This window comes from Thunnus maccoyii, chromosome 6, assembly GCF_910596095.1.
Source record: "Thunnus maccoyii chromosome 6, fThuMac1.1, whole genome shotgun sequence".
NCBI classification, from domain to species: Eukaryota; Metazoa; Chordata; class Actinopteri; order Scombriformes; family Scombridae; genus Thunnus; species Thunnus maccoyii.
This window is the reverse complement of record NC_056538.1, coordinates 22,366,281-22,390,124: the sequence shown is the minus strand read 5'-3', so window position 1 is coordinate 22,390,124 and position 23,844 is coordinate 22,366,281. Positions and strand designations below refer to the sequence as shown.

The window sequence follows — 23,844 nt, the reverse complement described above, 5'->3', positions numbered from 1 at the left end:
TTTAAGATTTCTGCCACTTGTATGAATTGTTTGCATTAGTAGTAATGTGCTTCTAAGTGAAGTGATTTTAAGTAAATCATGCTAAAATCAAACACTGCAGGACACTTTATTGAAAAAAGAACAATCAAAACTGCATTAAAAGTGCTACATGTAGCCTTTCAACATCAATAAATGACTGCCACATTATTTCAAGACTTAATAATTACCATGAAACACACAAGACCATCAGCAGTAAGACTGGTAGATTACATCTCAACCATGGCCTCATATGTTTACAGTAATTATATCAAGTTATATCAAGCACCTTAAAATAGTCAGAAACCATCAATTTCAACAATGTTATACTCACTATTTTGGTTACATTCCATCTACCATAACAGGCAATAAATTCATACAGTATGTTCTCTCAGTAGACAATAGCGTCATGACACCACACTGACAGTGTTTGCTGAAATAAACAACTGTCAGGTGAGCACAAGTAAATAAGGGACAAAGCAAGTGAGTCTTTGAAATATAACAAATGATTTTGTTTTTGTTGAAATACCTGAATTGTGATTTTGCTGGGTTTAGCTCTGAACTAGTGCAGTTAGCCTGAGAGAAGTGAACTGAAAAGTGCTCCACAAACAGCTGGGTACAGTGAAATAGAAATGAAATTTATGGAAACGTGTTCAGGTTTTGTTTATTAATATATAATACAAATGTATTCAAAATGTAACATTTTGCAAAAACTGCAAAACTCTTAGCAAATTGAACTGTTTTTTTGTGGTTTACAAGAGTCCTTGAGGGGTTCCAGGTGGTCCCCAGCAAAAAGAGGAATAATTTATTTCCACTATAATTCCATCCATAATTAACACAATGACAGAATGTTTAACTATTCTGGTCATGGATTTCATACGCTTTCTGTAAGGACACATCTAAAAGCAAAAATCTCATCAAATGGGGACCCTTGATGTGAAAAAGTTTGAGAACCACTGGTTTACAGTACTCAGACTGATGGCATTAAATGAACACAACTCTCTTATGATAACTGGTATTTCATGTATACAGTGTAATAATCATAACACTATTGGATACCATTTTAAAGATCTCTTTACAAGCGTGTAAATAAAAATATATTTTTCTGTGGTGAGCCACAACGCAGCATAAAAAAAGAAACTGGAATGAAGAACACTGTACTGAGTCAGTTGAATGAATGAACAGAAGAGGGAAGGGAGCGTTTGTGCAAATGAAGCACAAACCAGCTATGAGACATTTTCTTCTCTTACACCTTTTCAGGTTTCATGGAGAAAGTGCTTTCCATTACAAGGCATACTTTCTCTCCATCCTCAACCACTGTCCTTTATTTCCCATCAGAGATGCTTCTGCTGGCTACACCAGTGAGCCAGCTTGGCTTTGAGCAGGCACCATGACGGCAACAGCTCCCATGCGTGTCAGAGTGGAAGAGCTGATTTGTGGGGACACAGTGAGTGGAGGTGGCACCTGAGGCTGAGCCCCCTCAGTCCTGTTAGGGATGGCAACCACTGGGCTCCGGAGAACCTGTGGAGGGCCCCCGTTCGTACTGGGAGGCCTCTTGTGTTTACGTGAAGGGGTTGCTCCGATGTTGTACCCCGGCAGTCCCTGTAAGGTGTTTGCCTCTCCAGGTCGCAGCTGGTAGGCATTGATCACTGAGCCTGTGTCTGAGGCGGATGTGGGGGAGTATGGGTAGTGGAAGTTGGGCTGGTGGGGGTCTCTCGGCCGAGGACTGGTGGCTATGGAGGACAGCGTGCCATTCTTGGACACAATGTCTGAGCCGGTGTTACTCTTTGCCCACGACACTCGCTTTGGTGCCTGAGCATCTTCCCTGTGACATAGACAGAGAGAGAAGAGAGTGAGAGAGAAGCAGAGAACACAGAACACTCACTGTAATTAATGAAAATCATAAAAAATGAAATGAAAAACTTAAAAAAACTTGAGAAATTTACTTGCTTACTTATAGGTACCTTTTGGAATTTGCTATGGAACAATGTTATGATGAGCTTGTCCCTGTTTTGATTGTATCTCGTTCTTTACTATCATATGTAAAAGGATGTACATGTAACCCTGAGAGCATGCAGGTGACATGATACACATTCCTGCCGACTGCAGAGGACGGTAATGCAAACATGTACGGTAAGGCATGCAAGCCATAAAACACAAAGCGGAAGATAACAAGTGAAACAAGATGCAGAAAGGGAGCATGAGGATGAGAAGCAGCAGGCGAGGCTCAAAAATGAAAGTCTGACCGTGATATTAAAATGGAGTGTGAGCTTTATGACGTCGTTTTGTGTCACACTAATCAACTAATCAATGGTTGGTGGTAGTAACAGGTCAAAGAATGAAGGGATGCGTCAACAAAAAGCGGAAAAGAAAAAGACTGCGAGGGTAGGGAAACATGGATGTAAATAATGTAGGTCTAAAATATTCATAAAGGGGCACACCAGTGGACAATGGAATAACTTGGGAAGAAAACTGTTGTTGTCCAGGAAAAACCATGTAGCTCCAAATATGAGGATTTTTTTATTTTTCAGTTGAACTAAAGGGTTGAGGAAATAAAATTATAATAATACTTCTTAAGGTAAATAAATAATTTTAAAACCCTTTAGATTATTTAAAAAATGCATTGTCACAAAGATGTGAAAGCGGCTGTTTTTCTCAGCTTATGAAATGAAAGAAACATGGGAAAACAGAGAAATTTTTTATGAAGGAAAGAAATGCTTTCAACACATTTTCTAGACCTCAATGACACAAACAATGTATTCTGGTGATAAAGTACAGAGTTTGGATGCAAATGTTTAGAAGAAAAGTCCATAAGGTACCTATAAAACAATAATACACGTTTTTCACTTGACACCTTTAATAACGTTACTTCAATGTTTTACACTCTATGTACATAGGCACTGGGCTTTAACACTAAATAACTTGTACTGTAGATTGCAGATTTTTATGTGACTCTTCCCTTATTATACTTATTACAAATAAATAACAGACATTTAGACATAAGACATTTAATCGGATGAGTAAAGCTCTTTTTAAAAATTCTCATCACACATACTATAAAGTGAAACTCTCACTTGATCTCATTGGCTATCTCCTCCTCGGTGTCTCGTCTCCTTTTCAGTATGAATATGAGGAAGAGCACCATAGCGACCAGTCCCACTATTGACCCCACTGTGGCTGCTGCAATCATGCCTGCATTGGAAGCTGGAAAACAGGAGTGCACAATGTATTCACACGTAACGAGAGTCACAGCAGTGTAATTTAAAAACACTCTTGAATACTCTGGTGTGTGGTGGAGTAAAAATAGAGTTTTTACTGTGCACGCACAGGTGATAACCTCCAGGTTAATGGAGCAGCTGTCAGAGCCGGCTGTGTTGCTGGCTCGGCACATGTACTTCCCTGACATGCTTTTAGTGAGGTTGCTCAGCCTGAGGGTGCCTTGTCTCTCATCTGCAAAACAACCACACAGTTATACACACTTTACAATCATATATTTATGTGATCTGTGCATATGGGTTTGGAGGCACAAGCTAAGAAAACTATACAGGTATACATTAAACTGTTGTACCACAATATATTTCACAGGGAGCTAAATATATATCAACAAAGTAGCAAACACAAATTTACCCTACAGACAATAATACAATAATGAACACATACATTTTGATAATTAATCTTAACAAATCTCTCATAGATCATGTACAGGTGGCAGGCAAATTAACATTATTTCACACCAGAGATTGAACTGTATTTATGGCTTTTTGCACTTGGATTTCCATGCTTATTTAAAAAAAAGCTTAACACACTTAAAACACTTTGTAAAATTTAGTGACATTGGCAGTATTTCAAAATGCAATGCATACATGTAGTGAATCTTGCTTGATGAAAATGTATTTTCTAATTTCAGTGGTGTTTTCCTCTTCATGTAAACAGATATCATGTATTGCAGAGTTGTTTATATCATGATACCATTACTGTGGTCATATCATGATAGTGTTGAAGCATTAGTTACTGATTCCCAGCCGCTCTCCAGAATTTAATCCACTTTTGGCCCGTTTCCAATACCTACTGTATACAGTTTTTTTGTTGGTGCAATCCTACAGCGCAGAGTTCTGCAGATGATTCTGCTGTCTTGCAACATAACAACATTTGTCAGCAGTTTTTGCTTTAATATTTTCTCACACTAAGGTCATGACCCAGCAGTATGAGAAGTGTGAGCATCCATCACAGTGCTTTCACAACTGGGTATTGCTGTTCAAACACAATCTGTTCCTCTTGCCACATCTGGCTTTAAAATGCTGTGTTGTTGCAAACATAGGCTGTAGAAAAATAAACAAGCTTTATGAGGGACTTATCACAACAAATCCTCTGAAATCCAATCTTAGACGTCACATCCCAGCATGTCTTCATCTGATGTGTTTTTGCTTTCGTGGGGAGGTAAGGAAATGACAGTGGTTGTGCATCTGTTTTGTGGAATCGCCCTTCTAAATTGTTGTTCGGGTGGGTGATGTCTTATATGCGTTTATGCACGCCTGTCTGTCACACTCAGAGAAGTAATGCGACCCAGGGACTCATCCAAATCATCCCAGATGAAAGGTCAAGGTTCACATGATGCCAGCGAGCAACATATTAATGCAAGAGAGCGGAAAATCCTGAACAATCATTGTGTCTAAACAGCTGCCTTCATCCCAAAGTTTGGAGGAGTGAAGCATGGACTGGGTTTATTGTTTTGTTACACTAGTCTGGACCATCTGCTACATTACTGCACCACTAGGAGTGAGTTCATGTAGGTACAGTAGGTCCACACAAACCACAATCAAACAGTAGACTACACTATATTTGCCACTAACTTTAGATTTTAGTAACTAAAACAAGTGTAACTGAATGAAAAAGTCTGAAAATGTTACTTGCTGTGGCTAAACATGATCACAAAGTAAAAACTCTGCTTATACACTAAATTTACCCAATGGAAAGTAAGAAAAAATGGTATTTATTTACAGATCATAGCTAAATGCCTTATTTTTAACCTATCAACCGGGCCTTGGAGATCAAAATAAATGCGGGTGCCAAATAAAACAGTTGCAGATTCCTCTCCGATTATTTAATCCCTGGGCTCGAAAACCAGCTGTGGAGAACCAAACCCAATTGTGACAGATTAGCAGAACATCAGCTGACTTTGAGCTGAGTTTGGAGCGAGTTCAAGCCTGTACGGCGATCAGATTCCAGCGGCAGAGCTGGAGGGGATCTGACACTGCAGTGGTTAGCTGCTTCATATCAAGACAGGAGCATTACTCATATTATGCTGCCATCACTGCAAGGTCAATGAGCAGCATTTGTCAAAGCCTTGACACATGACATGTAATTAATGTAAATCAGCAGCATTTCTATATAGAGCACATGGTATAGTTTGCTACCTCACATGGCGCTATATATTGTCAAAGCTACAGTGGATTCATTTTTTGTGATTTATATAAAAATCCATACACATAGTCGATGTCTATTTCATGTCAGAGGAAAATGGATGCAGTAATTACTGTAATTTACCCATTAACAATAATTTCCTCTTACAGGCCTAATGGATGAAGATTAAGAACTACATTTCTAATAAATTTCTGCAATCTAATGGGCACAATATGGAAACAGAACTAAAACAGGACTACACAAAACAAATCTGCTTGTCCATTAATGTATCTGATTTTATTATTCATTCATTGCATCCACATGCCACTCTCAGTTTATATATTAAACTGTTGCTTTGGACTAAGACTGCAACTAATGATTACACCCAAAGGGATGCCTGACCAAGTCTAAAACACAAATATATTCAGTTTACAATAAAAATATACAAACTGAGAGAAGCAGCAAATCCTCAAATTTGAGAGGCTGGATCAAAATAATGTTTGTCATTTTTGGTTGATAAATAGGTCAAAGGAATAGCTTGACATTTTGGTAAAAACACTTCCTTCTTGTGAAGAGTTAGACGAGAAGATTGGTACCACTCTCATGTTTGTACAGTAAATGTGGAGGTACAGGCAAGAGCTGATTAGCTTAGATTAGGCATAGAAACAGGGGGAAATGACTAGCCAGGCTCTTGGTAACAAATAAGCAAGGGAGCAAATAAGCGTATTTTCTAAAATTTCTAAAAAAATCAAAGTATTTCTTGAAATGATTAATAGATGATCAAAACTGTTGGCGATTCATCCTCTGTCAATTGACTATTCAGCCCTACTATGACCTCTAAATAGTGATTTGTTACCAGGCCTTTGGTTCAGACAGATGGTCAAAAAATCCTTCAGATCACGCTAGACTAACCAGCCTGGATACACTGACTTCAGGGCAGAGCATACTCTCGGTCTATATATATATATCGCACAATAAAAAAGATGAATGAATGCAAAAGGATGAAGGCTAAATCTAACACAACTCACATACTGCAAAGATTTAAAGGATAAATTCAACCCATCTTTAAAAAATGGTAAAATATGCAAGTCTCTTTATTGTAATAATGAACATATTCAGGAAAGTATTACAATGTAAAACAGCTGTTCATTTTTCCATATGATTACAGTGAAGATAAACTACCACCTGCTTTTCATTTTCATCTGTTATTCCTAGAGAGCTTTTTTCTGCTGATTTAATCAATGAGTGTGCAAGGAGAATGTGAATCTTTAAGGTTGAGTGGGATTATCACCTAGCTTGACACCTACAGTATGCCAAGCTGTTTTAGATGGTAATCATTTATGAAACATAATCCTATGAGCATACTTACAAATTGGGTTGATTTTTTTTCCTTTAAAGCTTTTCTACGGCTTATGACTGTGATTCAGGGAAGTGACATGTTCAAGGAAAAATGGCTTGACTCCAGAAACCGCGACTCCTCGGGATGTCACGGTTTGCAGGTGAGGCAGGGATGGAGTTGGGGAAGTAGGTGGAAAAATGTATGAGTGAAAACCCTTACCCATGAACCCAAGGACAAGCATGGGCTGGGGGCAGGTTCTCCATTCTGTTTTTTTGTTTTTTTTTTGTTTGGTGCAGAAGGAAAGATGGCAGAGAGAGAGTAAGCATGAGTGTGAGGTAGGTAAGGAATGGCACAGACTGATGGGGAGGGGGTGGAAGAGCGAGATCTGCCGCACTCTCAGTCCCAAATCCAACTTATGCCTCTTAGAGGGGTTGATCAAGTAATGACATGGGGCTTGTTAGATTGGGCACCCAGGTCAACAGGAAATGAGGAGTGCCGAGAGAGGATCAGCAGAGAGAGAAACAGAGAGAGAGAGAGAGAGAGAGAGAGAGAGAGAGAGAGAGAGAGAGAGAGAGAGAGAGAGAGATTGCTGAAAGAGATTTGAGTTCAAGTGTCATAGAGAGAGCATACATCAGTGCAGATAAAAAAGATGAGCACATGGTTTGAACTCGATCTATCGGTGGCATGTAAGAGGGCGTGCATACACATGTGATGTAGGAGTGAGTGAGCATACTGCACAGCAAAAGCCTGGGTCAATGCACAATCAGAGGGAGTAGTTTTCATTTTATGAGTATGAGGACTTTTCTGCCATAAAGAGATGAGAGCCAGAGATCAAAGCAGTTAAGTCAATACTCAATCAATCCTAAGTCCTGTTGTTCAGAAACAGATGGTGTTTTCTCTGCTGCATGATCTGGAAACATCTACAAGTAGTAGTAATGTGAGAGGAATGTGCTGTGTGGTTTGAGTTGTCTCAATCCGTAAAGAGGATTTCATGCTGCATGTTATGGCATATCGTGGAGGTGCATTTGGAAGAGCTATCAGCAAAGTAAAGCCCATAGGCTGTGTCTGGGACTTAAGATCATGCGCAGTATGTGACCTGAGGACACAGACTCCGCCTTATCTGCATGTTAGGTGTTAGGGTCAACAGCGAGGTGCATGACATTTGGACCTGCACGGAAACAGGCTTACAGATCATTTCTCTTCCATGTCTGCTTCTGTTTGATACATATCTCTCTTTACTGGACACTGATACATAACTAAAGATGAAATGCCACTTTTTTGTCGCCCTAAAACAAACGCTTATTTGTTTTCTTGTCAAGTTGCATGAGATAACTGCTAGAAAGCGAATGAAGCGTATTTTACAAAAGGTGAAAATTATAACTTTTGAGAAGTTAACATTTACTGTGGCCCGATGAGACTGCTTGTGTAAAATGTGGCTCAGTTGTATTTATGACACCGGTTGCAGGGAATTTAATGTGAAACATGTCTCCCATCAGTTAAAGAGTTGGTTCAACCAAATTCCAAACTACGTATTTTCTCACTCACCTCTTGTAATATCTAGCCATGCAATTTAATTTGTCCTGGTTTTGACATTTCCGTCTCTATGATTTCTGCATTCACACGGGTGCCATGGTTATGTGTGGAATTTCATTTGTGGTGCCCGGTGCTTTGAGAGAGTAAATTTAAAGAACTCAGCAACATCTTTTTACAAAAACTGTCTCCTTGTTACTCTGTCAGCGTTTTCATAGGAACAATTTATTTGGTAGAAAGCAGTAAGGGAGACACTGTTTCTGCAAAGAGGTGATGGATGTTATTTTTTCAAAAATGCTGCAAGTGCTACAAACCTTTGTTATCTGCACGTGTAGATATCACTAGAGGTGAGGAAATATTTTTTTTGTAATTTGGGTGAACTAACCTTTTACATACACATATACATATAAGAGTTAATGTCTGATTGTGTTGACAGGAAATACTCACTCTGCATTGGCGAGAAGAAGACCTCGGACATGGGTGCAGCCTTGGTCCACTTGTACTGAGGGACAGGTTTTCCATGACTGGACTTACAGCTCAGAGTCACGTTGCCCTTCACCACTGGGTTCCCTGTCATGGTGCACACTGGGGGAGAAGGAGGGACTGGAGAGAGAGACAGACAGCGTCGTCAAGTTAACAAATGTAAGATGAGGATATAGGAACAACGACCTCTTATTGAACTTGTATGTTAGGCTTTAATCCACGGCTAACAAGGTGGAGATTTCTACAGGCAGTAGCCATATTGTAGAAAATTAAATGTTTTGACCCCAACTGTTTCCATCTGCTGCTGGAGGATGACATAATGACTTCAGAGCCCAGAGAATCCCTCAACAGCAGATGAATCTTATTTGAACAGAGCTTGCTCACATAAATATGATTTTTGAAGGACAGGTCCAATCCAAAATCTTTTAAAATACAGTATGCTCACTGCCTGAATTTCAAAATCCAGGGGAAGTGTGTGAGCTGTGTCATAGCCTTTTCTGATTAAATCTAACCTTTGAAATTCTTGCTACGGTCCATTACCTTTGACATTAAGGCGCACCTCCCCAGAAATGCCAGGACCTCCATGGATGATGACGTTGCACACGTAGCGTCCAGAGTCAGATTCCTGGGTGTTCTTGATGGAGATGGAGATGTTGGCTGAGGGCATGGCCACACTGAAGCCAACTCTTTTGGTGAATTCATTCTGGCCGTACCCAACCTCACCTGAGCTAAAGTTTATCACCTGCACAGAAAAAAAAATTGACTAAAAACGGCTGAACAGTATCATTACAGTGTTAATCAGTAATAATTAGATCAACATTTCTGTCCTGGAGGAGACGTTTTCATAAAGTAAAATACATTCTGAAAATAAAGTGCTACAGAGACATCTCTCGAGTCATTTCACTGAAATATTTTTAATTTTATTTGCTGCAGCCATATTAAGATGTGCAGCTTAACCATATAACAGAAATCAACGTCCTTCATAAGGATAATCCTGGCATGTACAGATGGTGGTGTTGAATTTTAGGCTGATTTTCTGTTTGAGATAAGCTCACAGGCATCGGACACTGAAACTGTTTAGATTATATTAATCATGCAAAGACCCTAAACACACACACACACACACACATATACGACCCAGCATGTGCAGATATGTACAGTGTCACCAGCAGTTCGTGCTACATGTAGGAGGTGCAATAAAAAGTAGAGATGAAATGTCATTAGCGGTACCATTTCAGTAATAACACTCATCTATCCATCTTTCCTTCCTTCCGCTATGAATTAGACATCAGCAGTGGTGTTGGCAATAATCCTAATCTCTACAGATCATCTTTTTCACCTTACAGATCTGTAGATGGGTTTCTCAGGATGTAACAGTGTCATGCTATACAAAAAAGCTTGCTTCCTCTTGCATAAATTCAGAGGTGACGTAGGCCTATATATATGTATATAAAAAGGTCTAGCTGGTTCTTAAACAAGAATTCCCCAAAAGATATTTTAAATTAAAATCATACAAAAACAGAAAAGCAGCAAATTCTTACATTTGAGAGACTGAAACTACAGAATTCTGGGCATTTCTGCTTTAAAAAAACTTACAAAATATCAAAATGGTTATTTTTCTGGCTCAACTCATTGATTAATCAATTATTTGTTTCTGCTCTAATTGTTTGGTTTATAGATAACTCTCCTCTCCTCTGTTCCACTACAGGTCAGAGCAGGGTCAACTACACAGTCGATCATCTACAGATGTGTCTCACAGTTAATGTCTCACCTGCTTGGATTCATTGCCCACAAAGTGCCAAACGACAGAGTTTTTGGAAATGTCTGAGTTGGGGCTATACCAGGCGTGTAACACCACCATCTGGCCCTTAACCACTTCCATCTCTCCTCTGGGGATCTCCACCTTCTGGGTGTCACCTGGAACAACATGAACCAAAGGTTAAATATGCGTGTCACAACTGTAATGTAGCAGAGGCGTGATTTGGGGCAGGCCTGGACTACCATGGAAATAGGTTATACTAACTTTTAGTTAGATTGTCATGTGCCATGCTTCAACTTTATGCATCTTGTTTATGTTGTATGCTACTTAAGTTTGTTTTTTAATTTGATTTTATACTTTTTTGTCTTTGCATGTCTTTAGGTGTCATATTGGATAAAATCTGTTGCTTTTTTATTTTGTGAATATTTGGACAAGTGTGTTCAATTAAAATTTTCCTATATCTGATCAAAACTAGAGCTGCTGCTAGCTGTTTGTTGCCAAATGAGTCTGATGTTCAGCATGAAAAGAATCATTCAGACAAAAGTAGCATAAAAAAGTGAAAATTAGAAAAATGCAGGACAATTCTGAACTGTAGAAAATCAATAACTCAATAAACCTTCCCAAAGGATTCTGTTATTAAATTGAATTTTATGATGTAGCTGTGATATCAGCTAATCTCCTCTGTTATGCCCCTTGAGCCTCAGGACCATTTAATCCCAGACATGCTTTGACTTCTTGATGTGTGTGTGTGTGTGGTAACTCAAACATGCATACAGATCATATGGACAGCAGGAAAAAAAAATAGTCAAGAAGTAGAGAAATGGCCTGTGCTTTGAATAATCTTGAATAAAGGTAACAGTTGCTGTTGCACCTGAATTAGATCATAAGTAGCTGATAGTAAACAAGACTTCACTCCTCCAGCTCCCACATCAGCAGATCTCATTAACTTCCACATACAGTGCCTGATTATTGTCTTATGACTTTACACTGAGATTTAACAAGTTCTACAATATCATTTTTCATTAACTGTACTGGTCTGCATGTGACATCCAGTACATCATTCTCAACCAATGAATTCACAGGCATGTAAAGCCCAACATGCACACCAAACAGATATCATTTTCTGAGTTCATCTGAGGAAAAAAAGCTACTCTTAAGAATTAAAAAGTAACAAAAGATAAGATTTTAGCAAAACTCTAAGCAAGGTAGGTACAAAGATGATCAGGAAATATCAACAGAACAAAGATTATGCATAAAACGTGATGACAAAGAAAGAAAAATATGATATTTAAAAAGAAAAGAGGAGGATGTCTAACTCACAGGGCGCCCAGTCACCTGAACCGGACAGCTGCAGCTGGATCAACTGATCCCAGCAGTCGGTGTCTGTCTGTGTCTCCAGTTTGAAGCTCGGCTCAAAAACTCACGCAAAGAAAAAAGTACTAGTGCCACTAAATCCTTCGACAGCAGAAAACACTTTGAGGAGGGTCCCTCATATACTCAAATGGATAAGCAGAGTAAACAGTGAGGTAGAGAGGAATACAGAGAGAGGAAATGTTATGATCCATAGACAGGCAGCTGAGATCTCCACATCTGTTCAGCCGAGCACGCCTTCCTTCTTTTCCAGACTGAAAGCGTGTAGAGCCAGGAGAATTAGGCGATTGGTGGTGGTGGTGGGGCTGGGGCTGGGCTGGGGGGTTGCACAGATGATGAGGAGGAAAGTATGTATGTGTGTGTGAGAGAGAAAAAGAGATTGTGTGCAGAGACAGACAGAGAGACAGAACTTGTTCTTTGAATTATAGTTTCGTTGCAGTGACTCAGTGCTTCCTTATTCCTTCTGGAACAATGTGACCCCGCCGCTGTGGTGCTCCTGTCCCTTAATTTCTGACTCTCCGAATCTGGTAAGTCCTGTTGGCTAATCCCTAAACAATCCTGGGCTCAATCCTCTCACCTCACGTGAGCAAAAGAGCTCAGCTGGACATGGATATGATGTAACACATGGTCACTTCAGCCACCAACACTACTGTGTGCCATCATTACTGCATGCATTATGTTCTCTAAATTACGATTAGCAGATCGCTTCACTTCGCATTTAATCATTCATGTCATGCCATCTCCGCCAAGCCTGTTTGTGGCTTCCACATGTTATGAGTTTGAAACGAGGCAGTCACCATGTCAGCTGAAGATGTACTCGGCACAAAATTACACCAAAAATTGGACGGTTTTCAAGGACAGAAAGCAACTTGACTTCACCAGAAAATTACATGAAGTATATGGAGCTTTTATAATAGCTTTTTTGTTTTTTAATCTCTTATTTGTTATTCATGCAACAGGTAATTCAAAAGGTTTTATGGTCACATTAGCCTTCCATTCAATGAAAATGCTCCACAGTCAAACACAAAAAAAGATATGATGTTATTTTTCCATTGTGGGTAATAAATAGAAGAGCAATAACAAACTGTTAAGAGTGTATGAGGGCGATGCTGCAGTTTACAGTCTGAAAATTGAATATTGTACAAGACAGAGTGATAGCGCATCACTGGAATAATGACGTCTCTTTCCAAACACAGTGCATCACTGTTTGTGCAAATTTGTAGGGCAAAGTTGAACAAAGGGAAATTCTGACCTGTGACGAGATTAAACTGAAACCTCAGTTGAAGTGAATAGGAGGTTAAATGATTATTTGCAGAGGCTGGTGCTAATGTGACTGTAGTACCTCAACCTTCCCCTGACATGTGACAAAAAGCATCGTAGATGGAGATTTCAGATCGGTTGTTACTTCGATTAAGTAGTAACAGCAACAGTCTACAGGCATGCTTGCATCTCTGTGAGCCATGCCCCTTGCGTGACTAAAAATCTGTTAGGACATCAGTGCTGCTGTCATCAACACATGAAAAGATGTCACAACCCATGTGTGACATCTTTGTGCATTGTGAGACATAAATGTAAAAATATTCCCCAGCATGTCTTCATATCTTTTGCTCATGTCAATGATGCAGAGCGGTAGAGCCATATATTGGACATGCATGCATGAGATTAATATCTTTATTGTCACCATCATTCCTACAGCCGTCACCATATCAGACGGTTTCTGATTCATACTGTTCAGCAACCCACAGTGCAGAGAAATTGACGTTTTTCAGATTTGAAACATAGTTTTTCCACACAAATCCGGTTAGTGCACCAATTTCATCTCCACCAGCTATTGTCCTTGCTGTTGCGCAGTAGAAATTATGTAACAATATTGAGAAAAAGGGTCTCGTTTTGGGATTGCCTCTACACGGACGATGCCTGGAATCTCTTGCCTTGTATAATGCTATAAAGTGCTACACAGGCATTTCATCGTGATTAATATACATTGTGAACCAGAGACACAATCACAAAGGATCAATTTTTTTCTATAGGTTGATGAGACTACACTGCTTCTTCATGTGAATGGGGGCCAGCTGCAGAGAGCATGCAGCGATGGATGCGCTGAATGATACAGAGATATTCCATAATGAAGTGGGATAATGCTCCTCACTCCAGACTATTCTTGTGTTTCTTTGAACAGGTTTATCCTCAGAACTGTGTCATTCAATTGTTTATTAAATGAAGGAAAATCTGCACTAATCCGTGGCCATCTCCATCTGGGATGTGTGTATGGCGGCAGACACAGACAAATAGAAACAGTTCAAGATGTGTATATGGGTATGAAGTCAACCTAAATCCTTCACGAGGGAAAAAAAAATTAGGAAACATTTCCAATAAATGTGATGCAGATATGATACTATGTAGCCTCAGTAAACACTGTCCTAATTACATTTTGCCAAAGGCTACCATTCAGCCTAGCCACGCTTTATATCTGCTAATTGGATTCTTCTCTTTAGAATAAACAATGTTTTTGTTTTCCTGCAGGGCATCTCGGCTATGAGATGTTGGGGGTCTCAGCAGTCCAGGTCAATGGCAATTAAGTGGTGGACTCTCAAACCTGCACAGAATAATCAAAGAAAAGTCAACCCTGTCATGCGTGTCTGAGCTGGGGCACAATTAAAAAGATCAAATGTGAGGTTGTTGTAGTATCATGAGTCGTCTACAGGGGGCAGCACATCCATATGATAAAGCAGATCATCTGATGAAGAGATAAAAATACTACTATGAAAATATCACGAAAACATCTCTGAATATGAGACTCAACAAATTAATAAATTAAGAGCCAAATAGAGCAACACAGGTTAAATGACATTTAGAAAACCTGGCTGTGCAGATGTCTAAAAACAAATATGTGACACAATTATTACTGAAATACATGTAATGTGCATTTCTAACAAGGCATCCCAACCTAATTCTGCTGTGTATGTGATCAAGTGAAGGATAAAAAAAAAAAAAGTCAGTCCCTCTCTACAGGCCCTCAGGGAGCCATGTAGGCCTGTGTGAAGATAAACTGATCCTCTTTAACCAGCCCCGCTCTATCTCCCCGAGTAATCTCTGCTTCCACCCATGTCTTTCTCTCATGTGCGTCCCTCTCTGGAGCTAAAGCTTTAGCTGAGGCTCAGACTCACTCTCTGTTTACAGTACACCTCTCCCCTCCTTTTACCCATCGATACGATGGGGTGGGCCCGCCACCTCAAAAATGAACTGATAATCGAAGCAAGGGAAAGCAGCAAAATGGTCTTAGGTTAAAGGTCTTCTTGACAGCAGACTGGGACTGAAGGGAGGATGCATTCTTCGGTTTCGATAAAAACTTTTAAAAAAGCAGTACTGTAAAAGTCGTACACTTTCTGTCCTTTCTGTCATTTGTACTCAAATCAATACTCAGTCACCTGTTCTATGACCATTAGTTCTAAGGCAATATACATGGAAATTAATCCATTCACTGTTTTTATACTTAAGTAAGTACTCATTTATTTGATATTATATCGAAAATAGTGAAACACGCTTGTAATTATTTCCCAGAAGCAAAGGTGACATCTTCACATGACTCATTTCTTCTGCTGAAGAGTTTAATAAATAGCCAAAAATGTTTATTTTTTAAAAATTCTCACAAATTCTCATGTTTGAGAAACTGGAAAGGCAAGTGATTGACATTATCGCTTGATAAATTACTTCAATTATTAGTCAATCACCAGCAATCATCTGTCAATTGACTACTTAATTAATCAACTAACTGGCACAAAACCAAATGATCCTTTTTTACTCAGCATACGTTTAGACCTTCAAAGTTGCTAAAGCTAAGATTGGGATGACTAAAACACTTCAGTTTTATAACCTGACAATCGATTTTGTTGAGGATGAAAAGTAAGGAGTGTGTAATTTTACATTGGAATACTGATACATATCATAGTGTTTTTTCCCCCAAGAAATTGGTTAGCAAATGTGTAATTGTTGTTTGGCTTTACTTTTCCTAAGAATTTTTTTCCAGACATTATGATGTATTTCTCTGATTAATTACTGCAAAGAGAATGTATGATGATCGATCAATCAATCACCTTCTGAGCTGAATTAGATAGAGCTTGACCTGAAGAATCTCATCTTGTTATCAAGTTGAGTTACTAGATGATGGTTTAAACTACTAAACTTTAAATTACCTCACTCATTAAATATGTGACCTTTGCAGAGTGAAGCAGTACTACTGCTTGTTTCCCCTGAACAATATTACCTTTCATAAAAATTAAATATCTTCTTTTGTTTTTATTTCAGGCATATGGAGCGCCTTGATCCACTATAAAACTCAGCAGCAAACCCTGTATCTTAATATGTTTGACATTTGACATTCTCAATTTAGAAATCATTTACAGTACAGGTACAACAAACACACAGAGGTCTGTTTTTCAGCTAATCCAGGAAATACTTGGCAGATCAGGGTACTTCATCATATTGATGCCACAATGCTGTAAATACAACCCTGTAATGAACTATTACAACCAGAAATTTTACAGGAATTGCAACCTCAGTATATCTGTAATGGATGATACATTTCTATCATCTCAGGAAAAATATAGTGATACTGTCTATGTTAAGGGAGTATTGCACCGAATTAGCATTGTACTCCTATAACACTGTCAGACTCATGATGGACAGTTTAAAAAAGTATCAAAATCGAAGCAGCAGAATCATAGATATCCTTGTAAAAACCTGGCACCAACATTACCCACAATGCAATGTGACCACTGACAGTTCAGTCAGAGGTTAGCGTGTGTTATGCTAGTAGCGGCTAATGTAGCCTCGAGCTGCGGGCTACAGAAGTCTGGTAACCTCACTTCTTTCTAACTCCACACCCCCAGATTTTTTTCTTTTTCATACTTGTAGTCTTCAGACAATTGGAGCCATCAAAGGCTTTACACAACTTTTTTCACATATGCATCCAACAGACTTTCATGTGTAAAATTGATGCACTTCCCCTTTAATTTAACTGAAGATCGCAGTTTTCTGCTTAGCAACACAGCTCATGTGTATGAAACTCAGCTTATCTGAGCTCTACAGCGTGTTTCGTCTGTGCTGAGCTGGGATCTGTGTCACAGGAGTAATAACAAAGTCTTCAAATGACCCCATAAAGGCCTGGCCATGCATAAACCGACAACATAATAATTAATTATTTAAGCATCAGATTTCTTTTCCCCATTATAATCTTTCATTAGTCTGGCAAAGAAATCTGGATGACCTTATATTTTACTTTTATTAAGGACTTTAACAAGTTGAAGAACTGATTGCAAATTATTCCAGATTTGTTGGTGTCAAAGGAGGACAAACATGAAAAAAGATTATGACAGAGCCAGGAAAAAAAATGGGTTATTCTCTGACTTTTTGACAGACAGGACAGGGAGGAATGTAGGACAACAAAATAGCCTTGTTGGTGTAAAACTGCATATTGGACTGACCCTACGGGTTTCAAACAGATGGTGCTTCAATAATAAATATTTGGGGAAGGCTCCTTTAAATTGGATTACATTAGTGTAATCTCTGTAGCTATTTTAAACCATTTTGAGAGTGTTATCTCATCACAGTAGCTTTAATCCCTCTTAAACTTTTGATTGTGTTTAAATTGATTCTCCTCGCGCACATGGCTCCAAACTCCCACAACCTCCCTCTGGTTCTCACAGCAAACTCGCTCGCGTTTTACTCTCACATGCCCAAGTACAGACACAAACAAATATGCACTTGCACACATAAAATCTTAAATATGATTTGTTTTTACAGTATCAGCTTGGGGTCATGGCAGATGTACCAGCCCGCTCATGACAGAAAAGTAGAGCTAGTTTAATGTACTACTTACTGGGAGGAGGCCAATATCACTGACTTGTGTACAGTTTGAGTCTGCAAAGTCTGATTAGGCTTATAAGAGCTGTTAAAGCTGTTCATCATTTTAAAATCCAGATCAATAAAATTACCAAAATCACCAACAAAATGAGTCTTTCCTGCTTCAGACTGCTTCTCGGTAGCAGCCAACAAGTAATGATTTGAGTCATGATTGATCTGGCAACGTGTTGCATATTAGGGCTGCAACTAACGATTACTTTCATAAGCTTTTTATCTGTGCATTACTTTTTGGATGAACTGATTGAACATTTAGTCTATAAAAGGTCAGAAAATGGTGAACACAAGTTCCCAGAGACCCAAAGCAACATGTTTAAATTTCTTGTTTTGTCATGTTTTTTCATACTGTGTTAATAAGATTAGATTATTCTGGTTAAATTGTTATCGACATTTTTCTTAGGATGACTGTAAATTTTGATTATGATCATTTTTAAGAGATGCTTGATTGTGATATCTTGAGTATACGGTGATTTATTGGTCATATGATGAATCAGTGAAATGTACAACCCTGATGAACGTGAGATGGCCGAGCTGAGATTGGTGAATAAAGCGTGGTGTACTGGAGAAGAGTTGTGTGACATGTTTTAAATGTGATGGACTTGCATTTAAGCTCACACTGGTCTGCACCTTGATCTGTGTGCAATCAATCACTTATCAACAAGAACAGTTCTGTACTTGTTCTGCAATAGTTAAGACTGGTGTGTGAAAGGAAATACAATACAAATGATCAAATCTACCTCAGAAAGGCAAAAAAAAAGAAACAATATAAAAACCAACACTGACTCTTCATTTCCTCACCGCTTCCACATCAGTATCTATGCTATTTGTCTCTGCTGCCTACACAAAAGTGGAAAGATGAGGCTCGGGTGAGACATAAAAGACTGAGGCAGAAATGTGGCACGATCTATTATGAGGCTCAATTCAAATTAAAAAGAAGCTCCCTCTGTAATTTCTCACTGCAGCAACTATTTATAACAAACATTAAATCATTGGAGACATGATTGTAACGTTCATATGAACTGATAAGAATCAGTTACCAAGCAAGTGCATTCATTAATTGTGTGTGTCTTGTGTCTAAAGCGGTCCGCTGCAGTTCAGCAACCTTTTGAACCTTTTTCACACGCTTGTTGTTTGTTCTCCGACTCTTCTTACAACATCCATTTACATACATGATTATGCATTGACGGCGGCAGAGACATGCCTGCTTGTGTGTGTTTATGCTGAATGCCTTACATGTGTCTCGCAGCTCTGACATCCACCCTATTTAACCACATTGCCCTCGGAGCTGAATGAAACATGAAACACAAGGCAGACAAGTGGGAAACAGAGAAACAGGTTTCTATAGTTGGTAAGGGAGGGAGGGAAGGAGGGAAGGAGCAGTGGGCTGACGCTTTGATCACATGCAAATACCACACACAGGGGATATAGGTGTTTACGTGGGAAAACAAAGACTCCTATTGTAGCACAACTTTTGTGAAGTGCGCAAGTTGGGGAGTTGGGGAAAAGGTTTACATTTGTAAGCGTGTGGGTATAAATCTATGTGCTGTATAAATATTTAACACTAGAAAAACAGTCTGACAGCGAAGCGGCTGGCAGTGGCTCATCTCGTCTTGTGGTTATGGTTTGTTGGTCAATCTGACTCAGACTGATGGATGACAGTGTCCTTTTCATCCCAGCTGTCCATCACAAGTCCCACAGTGCCCCTCCTAACCCCCTCTCCAGCTAACTCTGGGGTCCTTGTGGCAGGGAATGAAAGGCAAACTGAGAGCTTAAATGGGTCTGCAATGTTGCACCACAAAAGAGACCATAACCACCCCGCCACCCCTCACGCCGTCTCGGGTCTTTGAAGAAGATATTTATAAACCATTAGTGTGGCAGCAGGGCGAGGGTTGGCTGTTTTATCTCCCAGATCTGTCATGTGTTACCATGCACGAGGCAAGCTGTGCTGACAGAGTGACAGAGTGAGAGCTGATAGAGCCGCAGCAGCACAAGTCCAGGGTCGAACGCGGCGGCTGAGGCCCCCCACATGCCTCGCCACTTCATTGCCTATGGGACACGGGGGTTTTAATGCAGTGTGACTGTAATTAAGAAGTTGAGTGATCTGATTTCAGATTTCCACTGAGCTCTCATCAGAGAGGAATTATAGGATGAGGTTTATAATCTGCATATGCAACATCAGATACTCAAATGCCTCCCAAGTTCATCATGGGGGAGGTGTGGGGAATGAGTAATTTGGATGCAGGAGTGCAACATTTCTTTCTCATTTTTTTTTAAAAGTCTCCTCTTGTTTTAAGACAGAACACGATAGCAGGAAAAGAAAAGGTCAGAATTCAACTTTCTCCAGGCACTCCCAGGTCTAAGTCTTACTCCAGAGGCCTCGGTGTAAAATCAAAGAATCACTCCCACAGTCAGAGCTATTCCCAAGCTCTGGTATAGATTTTATGAAGTGAAATCCAATCCATTTAAGTTTCTTTGATGATTCAACAGGGTTATTTTTACAGACTGAGTATTTATTTTGTGGAAAAAACACACAAAACCAAATCAAGCAGCGCTACTTTATCACTTTGAGAAAATGTACCTGCAATAACAGATTTTTCATATCATCTTACACATCATCTTACACAATTGAAATGGCAAATCCTTGCTTTTAGCTCTGTTTTGTTCACCACAAGCTCCTGAGGGACATATCTGGCTCTTTAGCTACTTAATGTTCCATTGTATTCACAGACTAGTTAACTTTGTCTGTCTGCTATTCGGGGCTTTGCAAGTTGTGTTTTTCACAGAAAACAGGTGCCTGCTGCGTCTGAAAACTAAGATAATGAGAGCGTTGAGAGTGAATCAAAACATTAAATTTGCAGCTTGTAAAATCAAAACAATCAGCTGGAAGAGGCAGAAATGAAAACGAGCAACACCTTTCACATTAAACATAGTAATTTGTTCCATTGTTAATATGAAAATATTAAATTAATTGATTAGTGCGGCTTTAACTTTCTTATCCCTCTGAAAACCATAACTGAAATTGTAAGGTGAATTAAAGACCTGTTTGATGAAATGTTCCATAAACAGTACATTTGATGCTGAATTTGTGGACTTACCAGACCTTTGCTTACATTTTACCATCCAAATTCCAAACTGTCTTCAGGGGGAAAATGAACCTACCAATTAAGCATCCAATTGGCTTTCTACTTTTATAAAACTTACCTTGTAAATGTCATATCAATTCAATTCAATCATATGAATAATATCATCCATTTCTGTTATACAAAGAAGATAAATAATCTGTTTTCAATTTAAATTTAGAAAATGTGCAGCTTTTTAATAATAAATATATAAAAGTCTTTATGGAATTCACTACAATACAGCAGATCTCAGCCATATTTAAACTACAGTGAGGTACATGCTCGCCAGGCCTTACATCTCAACCTCTATCTTTACCTTAAGGCCAGAAATGAGTTGATTAATAATTAACTTCACCTGGTGCACAAGCCATTACATAGGCCAAATCAATATTTTATTTTAAAAAATCCTAATTATAGCTTGTCATTTTACTGTGCATTTAGGACATGGTGGCCAGAATTGACCTCACATATATCGAGTCGGTGGAGAACAAAGGAACAAGTATAGGTAAAAAGTGAGAACTCCCAGTAAATGTGAGTATGCTGGTGATATTGTATATTTTTCTTGCTGTCAACAAATCTCATGTGCAGAGCCAGACCAGCAAAGACTTGATCCTACTCTCAAGTATTGTGTGTGTGTATCCAAAGTCTGATATATCGTATTCCTCTGTGCCGTAGACTGGTTCCAGTTGCGATTTTACGGTTACAGTAGTTTGTTTAGAAATGGCTCCAAAGACTAATAACAGCAATCACATTTTCAGTCTCAGGAGAGCAGTTCCGTTTAGAGTGCTTCACTAGCTGGTTGTGGTACATATCACAACCCTTTTGAGTCGTTTCTAAACCAACTACTGTAACCATAATCTTGGTGTGAAGCAACGTGTCACCCAGTGCAACGATGTGGTTCATTGACATGTTTTTAATAGTTTTCGGCACAGAGGATTACGATATATCAGACTTTGGATACACACGCAATACTTGTAAGCAGGATCAGTTCATCGTTGGTTTGGTTCTGTACAAGAGATTTGCTGACAATAAGAAAAATATAGAAAATCATCAGCATCATCCTTTAAATCCTCAAAGAGACTGACGTGCAGGGGAGGCAAGACTCAGATGGTCAGCAGAGAGAATCAGAGCCCCTGCTGGCCCTTATTTCCACTGTACATTATATCCAACAGTCTGACACACGCAGATGAACCCGTTTGACCCTCTCATCCACCACATGTACACGTACAGTACAGCTGAAGAGCCAGCCAAAGGTGAGAATGGCAGCTTAGAGCCAATGAGGCCATGAGAAATAACTTAGCCCGCCATGTCTCCCACCTGAGCCCAGTTCCCTGACTGCTGCTCTGCTCTCCTCATTACTGCGCGGACATATTAAAGGATCAGTTCACCAAAATCACAAAAAAATATTTTCCCACTCTACCCTAATGATATCTGGCCATGCAGATAGGTTTGGTTTTACAGTACTTGCTCCACTTTCTGCTGTATTTCCAGCAACCCTATGAAGGAAACTCATTTCAGCCACCTGTATCCACAATCTCATTTTCAGTCACTATAACATCATCACCAGGTAAAATGGTTGGTTTTACTTGGTGATGTTTTAAAATATCCCCTTTGTGCTGCAGCCCAAATACAACGGAGGGAAAGGAAATTTTATTCATGGTGCTCAAAGATTTAAAAAGAAATTACATCTGGAAAACTCAACAGCAATGTGTCCTGTCAGAAACAATATCCCAGTTAATCTGGATAATCCACAGACCTCACAGTGTGGATGGTTTTCAGTTTTTTTGTTTTTTTTTTATGTCAGATAGAAAAGAGTTGCCAGTAAACACTGTTGACAGTGAAGTGTGCAGATTATCCAGAGTGACAGAAGTAGACAGAAGAATTTTCAGTTTTCTTTTTTGCTTTACATTTGTTCCAATTTCAACCAAATGATTGCACATGGCGCCGCTCACCTACTTCAGCACAACACACCATAGCTAAAGCTGCAACAGCACGGTTAAACAATGAAATGAAACAACAATGAACAAAGTGACATGAAAATACATTTTCCAACCAGGTTCAATTTTTGCCAAGGTCTCTCTCTCCATCGTTTTAACTCCAAAGACACCACATGATACCTTTTGTGTAAGAGCAGCTTAACATTACAAATGTTGCTATTTATGTAGTGTATGGTATACCTTAAAAACTGTGTGAATGGAGGTATCACTAATACAAGAACTGTACACATTACTTGTCTGCCTCTCAACTTTATACCTATCAATTAAAGGTAAAACACCCCCAATAAATTCTTACAAAAATAAAAATATATCTGTCATCAAGGCTATGTGGACTATATTTATATTCAGCAGTGCAGATTCAAGCAGCAGTTATTAGTGTGCAGCAGTTTCCACTGTTGCAGCCGGCAGCGTGCATGTGTGACATTTTAACGCTGAGTGAAGTGGGCTGTACTCGTCTATTTGGCACGCTCGCAAATCACAGGCGTGATTAATGTGGAGCAGTGATTTGTACAGGTAATTTCGCTCTTGCTTTACTTGCCTGCTGTGCATTACCGTGCTAATGTGACACTTTATTGATCCCTGTAGGGAAATTTTCTTTTTGCAGCAAGGTCTATAAGTGCAGGGTCAGTAACAGGAGAGCAGCCCTGCCGCCGGTAAAGGTTCAGTGTCTTGTTGAAGGATGTTTGGCGACATGGGGGCTTAAACCTGAGGTCTGCGGTTGAAGGACGGTCACCAAAACTCAACATGCTGCCAAAAGCTGCCTGGTTTATGTTGGTACATTTTCAGCATGTTTCCAGTAACAGCATACTGCCATGCTGGCTGCTGGATTTATGTAAAAGTAAAGTTATATGTTGTCGCAATACATGTATCACTTAGGTCGTTTATCTCCACCTCACTCATCTGAAGAAACTC

At 39.3% G+C, this 23,844-nt stretch overlaps 1 protein-coding gene across 2 annotated transcripts in view; it reads right to left on the bottom strand.

Annotated features, from left to right (window-relative positions):
• Window positions 1-90: 90 nt before the first annotated feature.
• esamb (endothelial cell adhesion molecule b) overlaps window positions 91-23,844 on the bottom strand; it is a 48,649-nt gene continuing 24,895 nt past the window's right edge. For both annotated transcript variants that reach the window (XM_042414933.1, XM_042414934.1), the window contains 6 exons: window positions 10,539-10,684; window positions 9,308-9,509; window positions 8,732-8,887; window positions 3,343-3,465; window positions 3,090-3,219; window positions 91-1,840 (listed from right to left, as the gene is read on the bottom strand). In XM_042414933.1, coding sequence (XP_042270867.1) covers window positions 1,369-1,840; window positions 3,090-3,219; window positions 3,343-3,465; window positions 8,732-8,887; window positions 9,308-9,509; window positions 10,539-10,684 — 1,229 coding nt within the window. In that variant the 3' untranslated portion in view covers window positions 91-1,368. The remainder of the gene's footprint in view (window positions 1,841-3,089; window positions 3,220-3,342; window positions 3,466-8,731; window positions 8,888-9,307; window positions 9,510-10,538; window positions 10,685-23,844) is intronic.